The sequence below is a fragment of the Arachis ipaensis genome, chromosome B10 (assembly GCF_059453495.1).
Source record: "Arachis ipaensis isolate K30076 ecotype BB chromosome B10, ASM5945349v1, whole genome shotgun sequence".
In the NCBI taxonomy this organism is placed as follows: Eukaryota; Viridiplantae; Streptophyta; class Magnoliopsida; order Fabales; family Fabaceae; genus Arachis; species Arachis ipaensis.
Genome location: NC_142435.1, coordinates 83,984,417 through 84,003,226, shown reverse-complemented (window position 1 = coordinate 84,003,226; position 18,810 = coordinate 83,984,417). Strand labels below are relative to the sequence as shown.

The following is an 18,810-nucleotide window of genomic DNA, read 5'->3' as shown; positions in this document are numbered from 1 at the left end:
TATCGTGTGGTCGTTTCTTGTGCGCTTGGTTTCTCGGTGTCGCCGATCTTCGTCTGAGTCGTGCTGACGACTCAGATCTCAGGAAGCGTTGCGGTTGTGCCTTTGGCTGTATCGCCGCTCTGGCGATTTTTCTCGCCTGTGGTCATGCGAGGTGCTGCGATCGACTCTCCTATCGTGTCACCGAGTTGGCGATCTGCCGTGGCGAGATTTTGATCTAGAAGTTGCATGGCTTCCGTGTTCGTTGTTATATCTTTCCTTGGCGGTCAATCTGCCTTCCAGTTCCTGGACCCGGAGGCAGAGATCTTGGATGATTTGTGCCGCTTTGTCCCCCGTTTTCTCGGGGTGTCGCGGTTCTGTGACAACGTGATCGTTTTCCTTATTCTGTGCATGGTGGATGGTACTTGCTACCTTCCTTGATTTGCGACCTTCTGGTGTTCTGGGGTCGGATTCTTTGTTCGAGAGTCATCCCGGCTTGAGGAGGCTTCTTCGAGTACGTCCCCCCATTCCGGTTTAGTCGGCGCAAGTGTCCCCACAGATGGCGCCAATGTACAAGATGTCTCTAGTACGGGTTGAGGGATGGATCGGGAACTTGCGGGTTGAGGCGGATGCCGGATCACTTGACTGGAGCAATGGGGGGAGGTACCTGCAAAGAAACTCCGACGCTTAAGTCAGAATGGATCTGAGAGGTGTAAGGTGTGTGGAATGAATGAATACCTGTAAGGACTTGGGTCCTCTATTTATAGGTGATGGGAGTTATCTTATCTTATCTTGTTTGGTCAAGATAGGGAAGACGTTTGAATTCGAAAGTTAGTTAGGAGTTCTAGAGGGCCGATTTCGGGCCTTTCTAGAAGAGAGAGGCGGGTTGGACCCGGGAAGCCGGGTTCGGGTTTAACCTCGGGTCCGGGATCCGTGGGCCGGATCCGTAACAGTTTGTAATTTTTTTTATCTTAATTTTGCTAAATTTTTTTATAATTTTATTTTATCTCAATTATTTTTTTATGTATTTTGATTAATAGAATTATTTTAAATTTTTTATAATATTTTTATAAAAGTTGATTAATAGGTTCTTCAAAATTTTTTTCTTGAAATTTGTTTAATGAGATCGTATTTTAATTTTTCTCTTTTATCTTTTATATTCATTGATTATATTAATCTTCTATTACGATATATTTTTTATTTATTCCACACATTATTTGTTTTGCCTTCTTTTACTTCTTTTAATTCTTCTCTTTATTTTATTTTTAATTTTTTATTTTATTTTTACTCCTCATATATAAATTTATTATAATTCATCACATGCATGTTCTTTTTGAACTTAAGTGATTTTTTTAAGTTATATTTTACCATTTATACTCTATGTTATTTAGTGTGTTTGTTTTTAATTTTTAAGTTATCTGTAAATATATTTATAAAAAATATGATTTTATTTTGTCCAGTATTTACTATCGCGTTCAGTAGATAAATAACAAAATTTTCATTTATTGTTATATTGATTGAGTTTGAAGATTTTATTTTTACTTTTATACATTTGTTTATATTGTATGATTTGTATTTGTGTTAGTAACATCACGGTTCATACATTTTAATATTTGTGTAACAAATCTTATAAATTATTTTTACAAGTTATAATTTATTTTAGTTTTATCTGAATATTCAATTTTTAATAATAATTTTTATTTATTTATAAATATATTATTTCCTATTTACTAAGTGGCTAGAGTAGTTTCACGTCATGAACCAATAAATGCTAGCAATTGGAATGATAAAAAAGAGTAACCAAATGGATATTCGTCGGATTACTTATAATTTGGGACTAAATGGGGATCAGTGAAATCTTTACAGGACCTGTCTACGTGAAATAGACTAGGATGGGGACATGGATCCCCTACCTTCTTCAAGGGACCCGTTAAATCCAAGCGAATATAAAATTACTAATATATATATATATATATATATATATATATATATATATATATATATATATATATATATATATATTAAATTTGGCAATCTTGATTCCCGTCTTCATTTAAACTCTTTTTTTTTCTTTCTAGACTCATCCTTAATCTTGATTTTGTATCTACTCTTCTTTTAACTCACTTTCTCTACCTCTTAAGTTCATCATTATGTCGCTCAGTCTCGCCCTAAAATATTATATTATGTTATTATGTTGAAAGATATTTTTAAATTTTTTTAAAATGTTATTTTTTATAATGAATATATTATGAGTTGTGTTGAATTATATTGAATTGATTATTTTATGATTATTATATTATAATTTTTTTTTTGTATTTTTTCAAAGAATATTCATAAATAATTGTGGGTATTTGCATTGTGGGTATCTGCATTGGGTTTCAAAACAATGAACCTAATTTGGATTTAGCATCCTAACAATAGACCTAGGTTGATCTTATTCACTTGAGTTAATATTTTGAGTCATTACTGTAATAAATGTTATACTATTAAATATGATTATATTTAGTATATACAAAAGTTAGGTATACTTGCAATAGATTTTATAATCAAACTAAAAAAAATTCTAGTTATCCTTTTTTTTAATTTTAAATATTATTTACTATCTTAATGAAAAAGTGAATAATAATAATCACTCACATAATTAAAATAGATCATCCTAATATATATATGACACTACATATACCAAGGATTATTATATGTGATAAATTATTTCTTTATTTTTTTAAAGATAATTTATATGTAAATTAACTAATCTTTATAACATATGATCTATTGCATAATTTTTCTCCTCTTAACATGGATAAATTGATGAATTTAATATGTAAAATATAATTTATATTATTTAACATACAAAATAAGTAACTTAAGCCATTATCTAAGACAATAAATATAATAGTACAAACACCTACATATTTATTTGTATTAAAAAATATACAAATAATATAAACATGATTTTTTTTTTGTAAAAAAAAATAATAAAGATGATTAATTAAGTTAGTTACATAATAAAAAATTATGAATAATTTTTTAAATAATAATAAAAAATAAGATTACTATTTTCACATACTACAAAGTTTATAAAAAAATTTAGACAATAAATCAATTCTCAATAAATTATACATTAACTCTGTTAAAAAAATTAAATTATGTGTTAGATATTATTATTATTATTATTATATATATATATATATATATATATATGTATGTATGTATTATCGATTATTAAGTTACATTAATTTTTAACTCAATTTTTGATAATTAAAATTTAAATAATTGAAATTATTAAATGTCGAATATTTTGCAGTTAATTAATTTTATTTTTGTTATTAAAATTTTAAAAAAGGTGAGTTGTTAATCAATTTTGAATTTAAATTTAAATTTAAATTTGTGTAAGAAAATATTTTGAATTTTTTTCACTAACCAGAATTAATTTTGAAATAAAAAATTATTTTATACATCATATTATAAGATAGTATAGTCATTCAATTTTTCTTTAATGGTAGATTATTGTCAAATAAAATAATATAAAAATAGAAAGAAATATATTTACTAATCCAGGAATAATAATTCATTTTTCAATAGAATAAATTATATATTGAATAACAAAAGTTATTATAGTTTCTTTTTACACAAACTAATATACTCAACGGCGGTGTTTTGGTAATATTACCAAGAAATATTAATCAATCTAATAGGTTTTGTAATGACATAAGTTTATAAGTTTAGAAACTTAAAAATCATGTCATAAAATATAAAATTTTAACTGGTAACAACGTTGATCATATTATTTGACTTCCTGAATGAATATGATACTAGTAAATAAAACTATCAGAGTTAAATTTCAACAAAAAACAAATCTCCATAAAATATTGCTATCATCAATGAGAATTGTTCTACTTTTAAAACAAATACTATTTTCTTTCACTGTATTTTCCAACTCGGCAGGTCGAGAACTAATCCTCAATGGATTGAAGCTCCAGCTAGCCAATGACTTATTACCTACACAAAGTGAAATTCAAAACTCTAATACTTATTTAGGTAGACGGATAAGATAACCACTCAACCAATCCAAATCAATTAAGACAAATACTTATTTTTAATATTAAAAATAATTAAACTTTAACTTTAATTATAATTTTATAAAAATATTTATATATTTTTATTAATTATCCCGTACGTAATACGGAAAGATATACTAGTTAATATCAATAATCAATGTTTTACTCTTGAAAAAATTAAATGAATAAATAAATGACGACCTCAAATAGGGATCCTTTGTATAAGAACTGTACAATTTTCTTTTATTCCCAGCTATCCACTCCGCTTTGCTGCCTCTTCCTATAAACAATTCACATCATATTCATATTCTAATTTATAACCACGAAAATAAATAAAAGAAAATAACAAGCCCTCCGCTTTCAGGGGGGAAAAAGAAATGAAAAATAGGGTAGAATCAACCCAAAACTAACAGCCCCTATCTTTGCCTATGCAAGTTTCCCTCGCCTTCAGCACACCATCATCATGGCTGTTATTTTCAGAATTCAGCCGTTAAATAACACCAACTCCGGCGAGCATCATCAGCCCCTCGACAACCGCAACTCCCAACGACCCTGGCTCTGCCTTAGGGTTCCGAACTTGCAGCTATTTTTCCCAGATGTTAGGATCAAGCAGGCATTCTCCCAATTAAAAAGAAAAAAAAAAAAAAGGAAAAACTCAGCCTCCACTCTCTGCTACCTGTCTTCAACGAATATTCTCCCGATGAAATCACGGAACCTCTTTGAGTAGAGCTTTGGATCAACCGCCGAGATCGAAGTAGGGTCAACTTGCAAGGACTTGTAAGCATGCTCAAGCTTCTTGCTGATATCGTAATCTTGCAAAATGTCAATGATCCCAAAATATAGAACAACATCATAAGTCTCTCCACTACAATAAGGGGTCAAATGGCTGATTCCAACACTGGTGTATTGATCAAAATCACTCCTCCGCGCCATTCGTTCAGCTCTTGCCGGCATATTGGCTCCCAACCTAATTAATGATTTCCTGAAACAAGAATCCTACTTAATATGATGTAAAATTTGCAATTATGCATTTTCATAGAAATCTAACAACTTTGAATTTGAATACTTTAAGAATGCAACAAAACAGTGAGAAGTTAGATTCCAAATTGTGTCTGTGTTCATCAGGTGCATAAGATCAACAAAGAGAAATCCAAATTGATTCAATGAATTAAAGGTGGGCCTAAAATAAATTCGAAATCTAAATTAATCTAACTAATCTAAATTAATTTGGACCACAGACCACACAGCCTGCAAGTGCCCCACACGACAGTTGCTTGCTACAACACTATCCCCACTCACCAAAAATAATGTGAACTACTTTCAATCATTTTGTTTTGAAAGATATCAATTAAAATGAAGAAATTCACAAAAACTTCTTTAATTCCTTAAATATAAATAAACCTAAAAGAACTACAATTACACATGCACAAGTCCATGAAACATTAAACTGCGATGCTGTATAGATTATACATAATATATGATACAGATCTGCTACTTCCAATCTGACCAACTATACACAAATTACGCTACATCTCCCATACACTAACAATGGTCATTTGATCATAGTTAATGATTCTGATCGATACAGATAACAACTTACACCTTTTGGGAATATTCAATTAAATCATGGATGCTGGTGCTATAACAACCTAATCATTTTATATAATAACCGAACATATCATAACATACCTTCCAGATTTAACCCGATCCCTATCTTGTAGCTCCGCTTCAAGAAAGCGATAACCACGCATTAACTTTTCACTCTGGTAAGAATCTCGATTTCCTGAAAGGGTCAAGCACACAGACTTTAAAAACTATGCAACATAAACTTTATCTTCTATATGGACTTAAGGGAATGATTGATCAATACCAGTGCGTAAAACAAATGGTGATAATCCCATTTTGTCACATGTATTATCATCACGAAAATGAAGTCCAACCAAAAGGCTGTAGTCCATAATTTTCTCTGCTTCCAAGAATTCACAATCCCGCTCAATTTGTCTGTTAGCATAATATCATGATATATCAGCATATATAGTTAACGTTTCCACCGCTAAGTTACAGTCCAGAAAACTGCAGACAGGAGAGTTAACTAAGTATAAAAGCAACAACTTACTGAATTAGCTCTTTGAACCAATTTCTTGGTACACGAAACACATAGTTGAGATCAAGGTCCTTGAGGGTGGTCGTTTCATCAATCTCCTCTTCCGGCTTATCCGTTATACGCCCATGTGAAGATCCTTTCAAGTCAAATCGTCGATGAATTGGATATTCCGAGCAGAAAAGGTTTCCCATCACAATAAACCGGATCTAGTTTATCGAATAATGACAAGAAAAAGTCAAGGTAATGAGTAACAACATGCATGGGGGAACAATGAAAACCCGCCATAATACAGATACCAATCCATACCTTCTGGCCTCCAATTGGCTTGACGCAGTGTACCCCGTAGAATTTTGTTACAAGTGAATTCTCATTACCAGAGACATGTTGATAATAACTTCGAAGCATCCGGAGAAGCACCTAAAAGTTAATAACCATAATCAAGTGTCAGACATGCAACAAGCAAAATCCAGATTTGCATATAGCCAAAAGATTTCTAGCAGCACAGAATTCTATTGAATGTGAGAATCTATGTTAAATACAAAAAACATCACTGGCCAGCTAATACCTCCCTCTTCCAAAAACCAAAGTTTCAGAACTAAACAAAAGATTTACTGAAGTATCTATTCTACTCAAATTTTACTAACTACTTGCTTGCAATGAAAAACAGCATATATCCATTAGGAATTAGGATATGGTATAACATCAGGCAGAGGGAATTAACATCGAATTTAACAGGATGCAACCAACCTTGACTTCAGATTTCTTCACTGTCTTTATCATAAATCTGTCATCTTGCGTCAAGTAGAAAATGCTCCCGCTTTTCCCGGGAGAGGAAAGCTCCCTGAGGGCGTCATCGCCACATATAGCCAACATATAATCAGCAGGATCCACATGAAAAAGCTTCCTCAAGTGCCTGTAAAGTCCAAAGCAAAATTCAATCAAAACAAATGCAAGTTGCATCAAAACTTCACCCCATCCGGAAAACCCGCAAGCATTAAACATGAAAACTCACCTAAAAACAGCAGGGCAGTAATCCTTCCACCGGAATTCCGCTGTTTGATGGGGAGGCGTAATCTTGGAACCTTCAGACGGAAACCTAGTCCAGTACTTCTCCTTGGGATCAAAATCGGTCAGCTTAAGCTCCCGCAACGTCGAGCCTTCCTTCCCTACTGAGTACCTATCCAAACGCAACAGCAAATTCTTACCCGTTAATCCAAACACACAGAGAATGAAGAACCTCAATCAATATCCCAACTTCAAATATTTTCTTTACCTTATGCCCAATTGCAAATTAAGCATCAATTCATAGTTCTTATGCCCCTTGAATATCGTTTGACCCGGTCTCTTCACCTCGCCAGCGAAACAAGGGTTCCGGCCAAATGGCACACCAACCCCGTCTCGATCCGACGCCGTTCCATCCCTATAGAACATTGACGCCTCCACATTATCAATAATATCGCAAGTTATATCCCCAGCCTCACCCTCCGATTCCCATATGCAAATCCTCGGGAAGCTCTTCTCCGTAACGCTCCCTCTAGAGCCGTCAACGGACGACCGCTTCCTAACGGCGAGGGCAAAGTTGTCACCCCACAAAATCCCACTCGTCTTCAAGCAATGCGGCTGCATCAGCACCTGATGATGCGACATCGTTTTGAACAACCCTTGTGCCTTTGGCAAACCGTTCTCCCACTGCCCCTCGTAGCGGTTCCCATTAGCCCAAACAAGCTCCCCTTTCCCCGTTATGACGCCGTTCCTCCACTCCCCGGTATACATGTTTCCGTTCTTCCAAACGTAACGGCCGTGGCCGTCTTGCAGGTTGCGTTTCCACCACCCTTCATAAACGTCGCCGTTTGCATAACGCTTCAAGCCAAAGCCGTGTTTTCTGTCGGAGCTCCACGACCCGCGGTAGGTGTCTCCGTCGGATCCGACGAAGACGCCAAACCCTTCCATTCTTCCAGATTTGAATTCACCTTCGTAGGTAGCGCCTGAAGGCCATGAGAATTTTCCTTTGCCCGAAGCCTTTCCGCGTTTCCACTCTCCTTCGTACATGCACCCGTCGGTCCAAAGGTACTTCCCGGATCCGTGAGGAACGGTGCCGGAGAAGTTGCCGGAGTAGAAATCGCCGTTCGGGAGGATCTTCTCCACGGTGGATCCGGCGCCGGAGACCGCTAGGGGTGTCGTTGTTGGCGTCACTCTTCTGGTTCCGATTCCCTGAGACCGGCTCCGGCCGCTTGGAACCAACGGAAGCGGCGGCAACGGAGACTGCAAGAGCGACAGTTTCTTCTCGGGTTCTTCATTCTTAATGATGGAGGTGGCTTCGCAGGTGGTATCGCGAACAAGTGCTTCCCGCATTTTCCGTTTTGTGTTTTTCTGTGGTGGCGGGGTGTGTTGGTGGTTGTGTGTGAGAGGTGGTTACCAGAATCAGTGCATTTTCCGGCAAGTATCGCCGGCGGCAAGGACTGTGTAACTATTTCTCGCTCTAGGACTTTTCTCTCTCTAGTCTCTCTCTCTCTCTCAGTCGTTCGCTTCTTCTCTTTTTGTGCTGTTCGGGAGAAAAGGGAGAGTGCGAATCAACAGAAGCGAAGCGGATAGACAGACATAACACAGCACATCATGTCTGAATTTTTTATTTTAACGGAGAATATAATATATATAATTTTTCAGGTAATAAATTATAGCTAGAAAAGGCCAGCGTTGCCTAACTCAAACTTTCGTTTTTGTTTTTGCTGCTGCCTAACTCAAACTCCTTTTTTTATTAAGTCATCGACCAATTATTATGTTTAATTTTAAAAGTTTTCTTTTTCACATAACTTCTGTAGACATCATAATCAGTTGTAAAAATGTCAATAACAAAATTATATTTCTTGTAAAACTTTTGAAATTTTAGCTATAATATTTGAACTTAAATAAGGATGTACAAATAAAGAAAATTACAGAGAATATAAAGAAATTTAAGATTAAATACATATATTAAATATTTATTTAAAGATCCAAACATTTATACTAATAACAACATTAATATTTTGATGTAAATGCCACCTCAAATTTTGTATTTATCATTTCCGTTTTCAGCAAGGAATGAAAGAACAGAAAGTAGAGGAATCATCATAAATAATATTTATTAAAATGTTCTTATTAATTTATAATATACAATGTATAATAGTAATCTCTTATTATTGTTTTATTGGTAGAAATATTTTCATTCCTTTGAATAATTGAGCCTGAAACTAAAAATTAACTAATATTGTGTTCTATTATTTAAATTGTTCGATTTTTCGGAGTCTGTTGAGATGAAAGGTTGAGTAGAATAGAGATCGGATCCTAAGTGCGTGATTTGCAGAGTGGAAAGTTGGTGGACTACGTTGATTGATCGGCGGGTCGGCCACCTGTAAGGACATTCCAATATTAAAATAAGTGTCTGTACGAGAATGCGGCTAATTAGGGTAAGAATGTAACGTACCTTGAGGAGGGGTATGTCCCTCCCCTTTATTTTTCGTCTTTGGGTGGTCCCTTCCATTTGGGTCCATTCGTCTGGAAGCTTCTGCCAGCTGTCCAGATTACCGTTAGGGGGATGGTGACATACGAGGGACACCGTTGGTTAATTGGGAGGTAGACCCGTTGGGTTATGGGTCTGCTAGGTGGACCTCTGATTCTTGTTGGACTGGGTTGGAATAGTGCCTTCACGGGTAGTTGTCTCCCTCTGGTGGCGAGCTCGTCAGCGAGGTTCACGCTTCCAACGCTTTCTTTGTGCACATGAACTGCCCCTAACTGCTGCTTGGGGAAGTCGCTTCGATACTTGTGCCAAGAGCATTTAATGTTCTTTATGTGATTTGAAAGCTAGCGAAAAGGTCAATTTTACTCCTAACCTTTCAATCTTCTTCCTCGACGGTTACCATCCCACTACTTATATCTTCCTTTCATTTCCCATTTGGTTTCTGCAACTGACAACACCACCATTGCCCCCACTTTTTCTATTGTCACTGTCATTCCTTCACCTTCTTCATTATTGTAGATTTCATTCTGCTCCTACAGTGTCGTCGCTCTTCCATATGCTACTTTCTCCATTTGCTTTTACTAGTAAGTGACCTAGTTTTACATCTTCTTCTTTTATTTATGTGCCATTACTGTTCTAATTTCTCCCTGACATTGTCTCTTTGTTCTGGAATTGGCATTGTTAGATGGGGAGTGCCGTAGGTTCTTTTGTGGTTTAGGCTAGAATGGTTTTAGTGTAAGATGATATTAATTTAAGTGTAGAATAACTTATTTTCGGCTTAGGACCTTCTCCCAACCTTGTGATTTAAGTGGTGCCCACTGTAGGTATGGCCCAGCGACCCCCTGTTAATCGTTATGCTTGATGCACTACAGATGTGACGAGCATGTCCTCTAGAGTGACTGTGTAAACCCTGCGAAATTAAAACATAATTAGCCAATAAATTAATTATTATTCAAAAAATTAGAAAATTAAATTTTATCGTTTAGAAAAGTAGAAATATTAAAAATACAAATTTTGATATTAATTTTAAAGGTTTTGGTCCAAAATTGGGCCAACGGACCAAATCGATTGAATCGGACTTATATTGGGCCCAAGGCCCAATGATGAGATGTCTAGAGATGTGTGAACCCAAATTGCATTGGGCTAGGAACTTGGTTATCGAAAATAGAATTAACGTTGTAAGTATAGTCCTAACTCAACAAATTGGACATCAATCAAATTGGAAATTCACAAGATATGTCACAAGCTAAACCAATTAAAAACCGAGAGTATTAGACTCCTGAGTCGTCTCCCTAGGAGCACTTTAGAACTATGAGTGTGCAATTTTGGTTGTAGTGATCAAGGAGTTGTGAATGAAGAAATAAACATATAAAGCAATAAAAGAACATACAAAATTGTAATGATTAAACTAATGAAGAAATTAAAGAACCGACTATGCAATATAAACAAGTAAAGTATAAAAGAGCACTTTAGAACTATGAGTGTGCAATTTTGGTTGTAGTGATCAAGGGGTTGTGAATGAAGAAATAAACATATAAAGCAATAAAAGAACATACAAAATTGTAATGATTAAACTAATGAAGAAATTAAAGAACCGACTATGCAATATAAACAAGTAAAGTATAAAAGAGATCAACATATAAAGGTATGAAAGATTGAAAGCATAAAAAGAGTCTTGGCTTGGAGTGAGCTAAGGGTTCTTTCCTTGTTGGAACCACAACTATGACAATTATGATGGATTAGTCTCACTTGATCAACTCTCACATCGGAAAGTAAGTTAAATGAGCATAAGTGTCCTTATCCCACAAATCCTAAATTGCTTGCTAATTGCCTTAGCAACAACTTAGCGTTAGTGGGAACAAGAATAATTAACAATCCAAGAATTGAAACTAAATGTTGGACATTCCAACACTAGAAACTCAATTGCTCACTTTACCCAAGTCAAGAGCAAAAAATTTAGCCTAAAATCATGTTTGACATTTTGTCAAACACTTGGTGGGAAAAAGCTTAAACATGGAGAAAATGAGAAAATGCTTGAAACTAAAAGTAACAATTGATCTCAATCAACAAGAATAACATAAGAAAGCATGAAACAAACATCAAACATCAAATTCATCAATAAGAAATTAAAATTGCAAGAGAGAAGTAAAATTGAACTATAACTTGAATTAGAAGAAAGAGTAATGACAATGTAACTATAAAGAGTACTAACAAGAGAATACTTACAATGAAAGCTAGCAAAATCCAAGATCCAAAATGGAAATGGCACTTGAATGTAAAACCCTAGTATAAACCCTAATAGAGATGATGAAAAACTTAGAGAAAACTAAACTAAAAACTTCTTATACTACTCCTAAACTATCCTAATGATATGCTATATTATGTCTTTATTTTCCCCTCCAATATGAGCTAGAAAACTTCAGAAATGGGCCTCCAAAGCCCCCAAATCACGAGGCACGTGCTTTTTTAATGAAGTCATGTGTGGACGCAAAGACACGTGCGTCCGCACACTTCGCGAAAAATCCTTTCCTGTGCGTACGCACAAGTAGCTGTGCGCACGCACACTAGGCGATGCTGGGATGGACGCGCGACGCGCTCGAAATGATCCACGCGCTCTGATTGGGCAGCTGTGCGTACACACAGGTTGCTGTGCGCACGCACACGTCTCTGAGCTCATCTCCTTTGATTCCTCTTGTTTCCTCCACTTTGTATGCTCTTCTTCCATTTTCTCCAACCCTTTCCTACCTTATACACCTGGAATCACTCATAAACAACATCAAGGCATCGAATGGAAGGCAAATGGAATAAAATAGATTAAATTAGGCACAAAAGAGCATATTTTCATAATCAAGCACAATTTAGGAAGAAAGTTCAAAAGCATGCTATTCAAGGGAATAAGTGCAAGTTTATGTGATGAAAATCCATTCAATTCTAACAAAAAAATCATCATCAAATATGGATTCATCAATTCTCCCACACTTAAACACTAGCATGTCCTCATGCTAAACACACGCAAAGGAGATAGATGAAAGGGAAAATAACTTATGCTATGTACTACCTAAATGCATGCAACTATCCTAAGGCTAATCGCTAATATGTACTACGATGAGAGTTGGTAGAAACAAACTATAAAATTCTAATCCATCACAAGAAAATTTTAGGGCCAATGCAAAGAGTTCATACACTAAGATCAATGTCCAAAGAATTGAATTGAAGTTATCAAAACTATCCAATTAAACAACTTGCGAGAAGATACAATATGAGGCGTAAGAACATAGAATTGAGTGATCGAACCCCTCACCGGATGTGTATCCACTCAATTCGCTCAGTGGTTAGGTTTTAACCACTCAATTCTCCTTTTTCATGCTTTCAAAGATTTGCAAGTCATCTAACAATCAACTAGTATTTAATGCATGAATAACAAATATCATGAGGTATTTAGGGGGATGTAATGGGGCTAGGGTTTAGGTAGGATGATTTATGGTCTAGTGGACTTAAAGAATTAGTACTTTGATTAGCTTGAGCGTCCACCTAATCCTACATCACCTATATACACATAAAAATGCAACCCTTCTACCCATTTTCTTTTTCTATCTCACCTTACTCATGCATTTTCTTTTCAAACATGGCATATGCATCCTTTATTTACTCTTTTATTTTATACTTTGTTATGCACAAGTTTTTTTTTTAAATTGAACTATGAATGCATATGTTTTAACTAATAAAATGCATGAGCATTACCTAATTGCCAAAATTTTCACAATGAGTTCATGTCTTTATCACCAATACTTCCCAAAATTCCCCCACACTTAGACTTTACACACTAATCCACCTAAGCTAATCAAAGAGTAATTCAGGGACATCAATGGTTTTCTGCTTAAGGGGAGTAATGTGCTATCATCAGAACAAAAAGGGATTCATAGGCTCAAAGAGGTTCATAATGGTGAATGCAAGGGTTGGCCATATAGGTTAGTGAGTTTATCATCGAAGATGGCCTCAATCATGCTAAATGTATCCAAACACAAATACAGGACATAAAGAATCATGCAAATCAATGATCACAGTAAAAAAGGAGTATAATCACACACAAGAACAACATTATGGTTGAAAAATGCAACCATCTATTAAAGCTCAAATCTCACAAGGTATATTGTTCGAGCTCTTTTCCATGTTCTACAAATAAAACACTCCAAGCAAGCTGGTAAACACAAATTTTCTTCAATTCAATCAATGTTATGCCCCTAGAAAAGGTTTCATGGAAATTCCTTGGTGTTTCACCACTTATTCATCATATCATGTAACATGCAAATATTAACTACTAAATATCCATAAACGATAAAGAAATATTTACAACAAACCAAACAAGATGCAATAGAAATAAAGCTACTCAAAATGAAGAAAAAGTACTACAAGAAACATTGAAAAGTGTCTTTAAAAGAGAAACTTTTACCCCCTTGAAGTCATCGATCCTCCCCCACACTTAATTTGTGCACGGTCCTTTGTGCAGGCTTACGATCCGGGAGGATGAAGAAGGGCCACCTTCAGCTGGTGGGCTCAGAAATGGGTTGGTCAACTGCATCATGCTCCTCCCCAGCTAGCTCGGATGAAGCTCTAAGAATTGGGCCGGGGTCTCTTCCTTCTAGCTTTGCCGCTATCCACTCGAAATGCTTTTGCTCCAAATGCTCCATGTGGTGGATATCGTGCAAGATGTCTTGTAATAATTTCGGAAGAGGATGGAGAAAGGGTAAAGCAGTTGATGGAGTTGGTAGACTTGATGGTGGTGTTGTGGGTGTCTTCCTCTTGGAGGGGGTTGTGTTTGTTGATCTCTCTAAATCTCCCCTCGGAATGAACTTGTTGCCGCTAGAAACACTGAACATGATGTCCATTGGTCGCCTCTCTACCCCCGCTGCGTTTGCTAAGCGCATCACCATCGACAGAAATAGAACGCTGATATTCTTCTTCTCAACTAATTTCCAAATTAATTTGCGCAATAAAGGCAAGATGGCTATATGCTTTCCTTGCATAATAGCCCAAAGTAGCAAAGCAGTTCTAAATCTCACATGGGTAGTGTGGGTGCTCGGGATGATGTAGTCCGCCACAATCTGATACCATATACGAGCTTCAGCATTCAAATTAGAGTACGCAATACTAGTGGGAACATAATTCCTCCCCTTGCTATACTCCCAAGATGCACCAGGACGGCCTATTCTCTCAAGAATGGGAGTCAAAGATACTCTTCCTTTGAAGACATCCACTTTTATCTTGAAATATTCATCCTTCTCAAGTGGAATGTGGGGGATGTTCAGAATAGCTTCTAGAGCTTGGTTGGATGTATCCAACATCTTTCCGTGGAGGAAGATTGACTTTGCTTCCCAAGCTTGGTAGTTCGCATAGAATTCCCGCACCATAGTCTCATTGACTTCAATGGGTTTTTGCTCAAGAAACTCCCAATGAAGCGAGGTGATCCTTTTGTGAATAGTCACCTTGTATTGTCTTGGAATTTTCAATGGCCACTCCCAATAGATTGTACACTTCTCAATAGCCTCGTATTGAGAGTCGACTCTTCGGTTAACCAAGGTATCCGGTTTATCCCCTTGGCGATCCTCCCAAACATTAGGAAAGCGAGAGGTGGGTTATTCAACCGGCGAAGCAACTGGTGCCTTACCCTTCTTTCACATCCTGAAAATACAAGCAAAAGAATTTTGAGACCATAGGGCAACAATAAAGTAAAATCATTGAGGAAGCACTAACAAGGTTAAAAGAAACTTATATAGATAGTGTGATTTACAAAAACACAGTGTATATATTTCAATGATGTGCGCGGTTGGAATACACACACCGGCCGGATATCACGACAATCACACCCTTAAGGCAATTCACAGCTCAAAGCTTCATCATTTAGTGCTCAAGTTGCAAATATAAAACAGATAAATGAAAGCAACTTCAAGCAAGCACCAAAAAGGGAATTGTCAATTGTTCATCCTCAAGAGGTGGTAATCACACATACAATGTTCTTAATTAGAAGTCAAAAGATGTTTGATCAAGATATCATTAAAAGTTGAACAATTGTAAAGTGGTTACTTGATTTGAAATTCCAAGATGAACAATATCAATTGAGTCTCATACAACACAATGTATTTTCAATCAAAATTCCCCATTGACAAACAAAGAAATGCATTGGTCATGTCATATAATTACCATCAAAAGTCATAATAGAAGTTGCACAATTCATACAATATGCCTAACAAGAGATAAATTGGACACATATGATGGCCAAGTCATATGAATCAAACAAAATGTTCATTGAGGCATTTTATCGAACATGTGGTATGCAATGTAAAAGTTCATCATAATTAAGCTCAAATTTGATCATAACCAACCCAACAATCAAACAACAACACTTTGCAAATCAAAGAACAACAAAGAAAGCAACTAATTTAATCTAAGCAACATAAAAGAAATGGAGACAATTGCAAAAATATGAACATAAAGAAAAAAGGAAAAACAAGAACCTGAGGTATAGAGGTTGAAAACAACAAGAACTAGGGAGGAACAATGGCACTTCTTATAGCCACTGCAAAATCATGGCATTTGGGTTCGCCAGAAAAAGAAGCCCCGGAAGAGAGAACTCACCGGTGGTGAATAGAGAAAAGAGAATGTAAAGAAAGAAAGAAAGGAAAGAGAAGAGAAGTAAGAGAAAGAGGAAGAGAGAGAGAGAGGTCACTGGCGGTAGGCTGGTAGCGGCGGTGGCCGGCGGGGCTGGGCAGACAACAGGGAGAGAGAGCAGTGAAAAAGAAAAGAAGAAAGCTACCTCTCAACAGGGTAGGTTGTCCTGTTATTGCCCAGAACGTGTCTTGTGCGGACACACAGGGACCTATGCGGATGCACAGAGAGCGCAACTTAGAAAGGTTGTGAGCGCACATAGCGTGCGATCGCTGCGACCAGAGAGGTTGCATAAGGACGTGCGGACACACAACGACGTGCGACCACACAGACAGGCTCTCCTCCTTTTTTTCTTCTCTTTTTTTTTGTTTTTTTACATACTTGGGGACAGAAGCATGTGTGCGTGCGCACACAGGACCGTGCGCATGCACAGGAGCTAGAAATGGGGGAGGTTGTTCACGCGCAAAAGCCGTTCTCTCAGTCCCACCAGAGGGATCTACAATTGGTGTGTGGGCGCATACTTTTGTGCGGCCGCACAAATGAAGCACGAAAGGGAACGTGAGCTACGCACGTAGCCGTGCGCTCACACGGGTCAAAGAAAACTAGGCAGCGCGCATGCACAGGCTGTGCTGGCACTGCGACCAGAGGGCATATCAAGGCCTGTGCGGACGCACAGGCTTGTACGTCCGCACAGATGGCAAAAAACACAGTTTTGTGCGCACGCACAGCTTGGTGCAAACGCACAGATGCCCTGTTTTAGAAAATTCTTTTCTTGTCAAAACTAAGGTTCCTATCCTTAGTATATCAACATACCAACCCCAAATCATACAAACAAGCACAATTTTACAGTCCACAAGTAAATCAACTTATACAACTCAAAATTCATCAAACCAAACCTAAGCTAACCATTATATCACAAAAAGGTAAACAAGATATAGAATTAGAATAATGTCACCATGGTGGGGTGTCTCCCACCAAGCACTTTGGTTTAGAGTCCTAAGTTGGACTTGCATGGCTTCATTGGTCACTTGGAAACTTCACCAAGGAGAAAAATCTCCAACTCCTTGGTATTCTTAGGTTGAGTGTGATCCTTTGAACTTGATTTCTTGGCAACATCCTCTTTTTTTTGCTCCTTGCCATCCTCAATGACTTGCTCTTCAACTATGTCGCACCCAAAAATAGAATACGCTTCAAGAACGGATTTGTTGGACTCCTCCAAAGTGAACTTGACTAACTTGCCATCCGACTCAAAAGAGTAGACTCCCAAATGTGCATCTAGCTTGAAACGGGCCGTCTTCAAGAATGGCCTTCCAAGGAGTATGGATGATGGCTTGTTTGAGTCAATGGGAGGGGTCTCTAAAATGTGAAAATCAACTGGAAAGAGCAATCCTTGAATATTAACCAGGACATTTTCGGCAATCTCAGCAACTGACATAATACTTTTATCGGCTAGCACAAACCTCGCCCCATACCTCTTTAGGGGTGACAAATTCAATCTTTCATAAATGGGGAGTGGCATAATGCTCACGCACGCCCTCAGATCACACATAAAGTCCATGAATTTCATTCCATCAATCAAGCAAGTGACCAAACATGGGCTGGGATCATTGCATTTTTCAGGAAGTAAAAAAGAGATAGAATTATCTACCGGCTTTGTGTTGAGGTTGCCAAGCTAATCTTTGTGAGTGCAAACATCTTTAAGGAACTTGGCATATCTTGGCACTTGTTGAATGGCTTGGAAGAGGGAGACGGTGACTTCAACCTTTTTAAAAATTTCCACTATAGTGGGGTCAAGCTCTTCTTGTTTCTTGGCCTTCTTGGCTAAAGTTGGGAATGGAATGGGCAAAGGCTCTTCAAGCAAAGTCTTTCTCTTTGGCTCCTTGACCTTGGGTGGTTCTTCCTCTCTTTTATCAACACTTTCACCTTCATTCCTCATCACCTCCACTTCATCACCCACCTCTTCATTGTTTGTCTCCTCACTCAACTTTGTATGTATAGCAACATTCTTGTCCAGTTTAATACCGCTTCTAAGGGTAATGGCATTGATGCTACCCTTAGGGTTGGGTTGAGGTTGGGAGGGCAAACTACTCAAAGTTGAAGTTTGTTGGGTGTTTTGTGGGGTTTGATAAGGAAGAGTTAAACGGGAAAGGGCTTCAGCTATTGTAGCCATATATGCCTCTTGTTTCTTATGGAACTCTCGTTGTTCTTGCATGAAGGTGTGAATTGTGTCATTCATGTGAGATTGATTAGAGGGAAGGGCTTGGTTAACTTGAGAAGGGATAGGCCTACTATGTGGGTGTATGTACTTCCCTTGAGGTTGAGATTGTGGGGGTTGTTGGTATGGTTGTTGGTATTGTGGTTGACCTTGGGGATGTTGATGGTAGTAGACTTGAGAATTTTGGTTGGGTTGAGTTTGAGGAGCTTGGTTCCACCTTTGGTTTTGATTGCCTCCATGTTTGTAGGATCCTTGGTTGTAATTTGGTCTTTGTGGATAAGAGTTAGCTACCGCCAATGTA

General features: G+C 37.1%; 1 protein-coding gene across 1 annotated transcript; it reads right to left on the bottom strand.

The window, feature by feature from the left end:
* Positions 1 to 4,194: 4,194 nt before the first annotated feature.
* Positions 4,195 to 8,762, bottom strand: LOC107623436 (phosphatidylinositol 4-phosphate 5-kinase 1). Its single transcript, XM_016325688.3, has 8 exons — positions 7,412 to 8,762; positions 7,151 to 7,315; positions 6,886 to 7,051; positions 6,445 to 6,555; positions 6,151 to 6,344; positions 5,905 to 6,035; positions 5,724 to 5,817; positions 4,195 to 5,016 (listed from the first exon to the last, which is right to left on the bottom strand). The coding sequence occupies exons 1-8, from the start codon at positions 8,488 to 8,490 to the stop codon at positions 4,707 to 4,709; spliced, it is 2,250 nt and encodes a 749-aa protein (XP_016181174.1). The 5' UTR covers positions 8,491 to 8,762; the 3' UTR covers positions 4,195 to 4,706.
* Between the last annotated feature and the right edge of the window lie 10,048 nt (positions 8,763 to 18,810).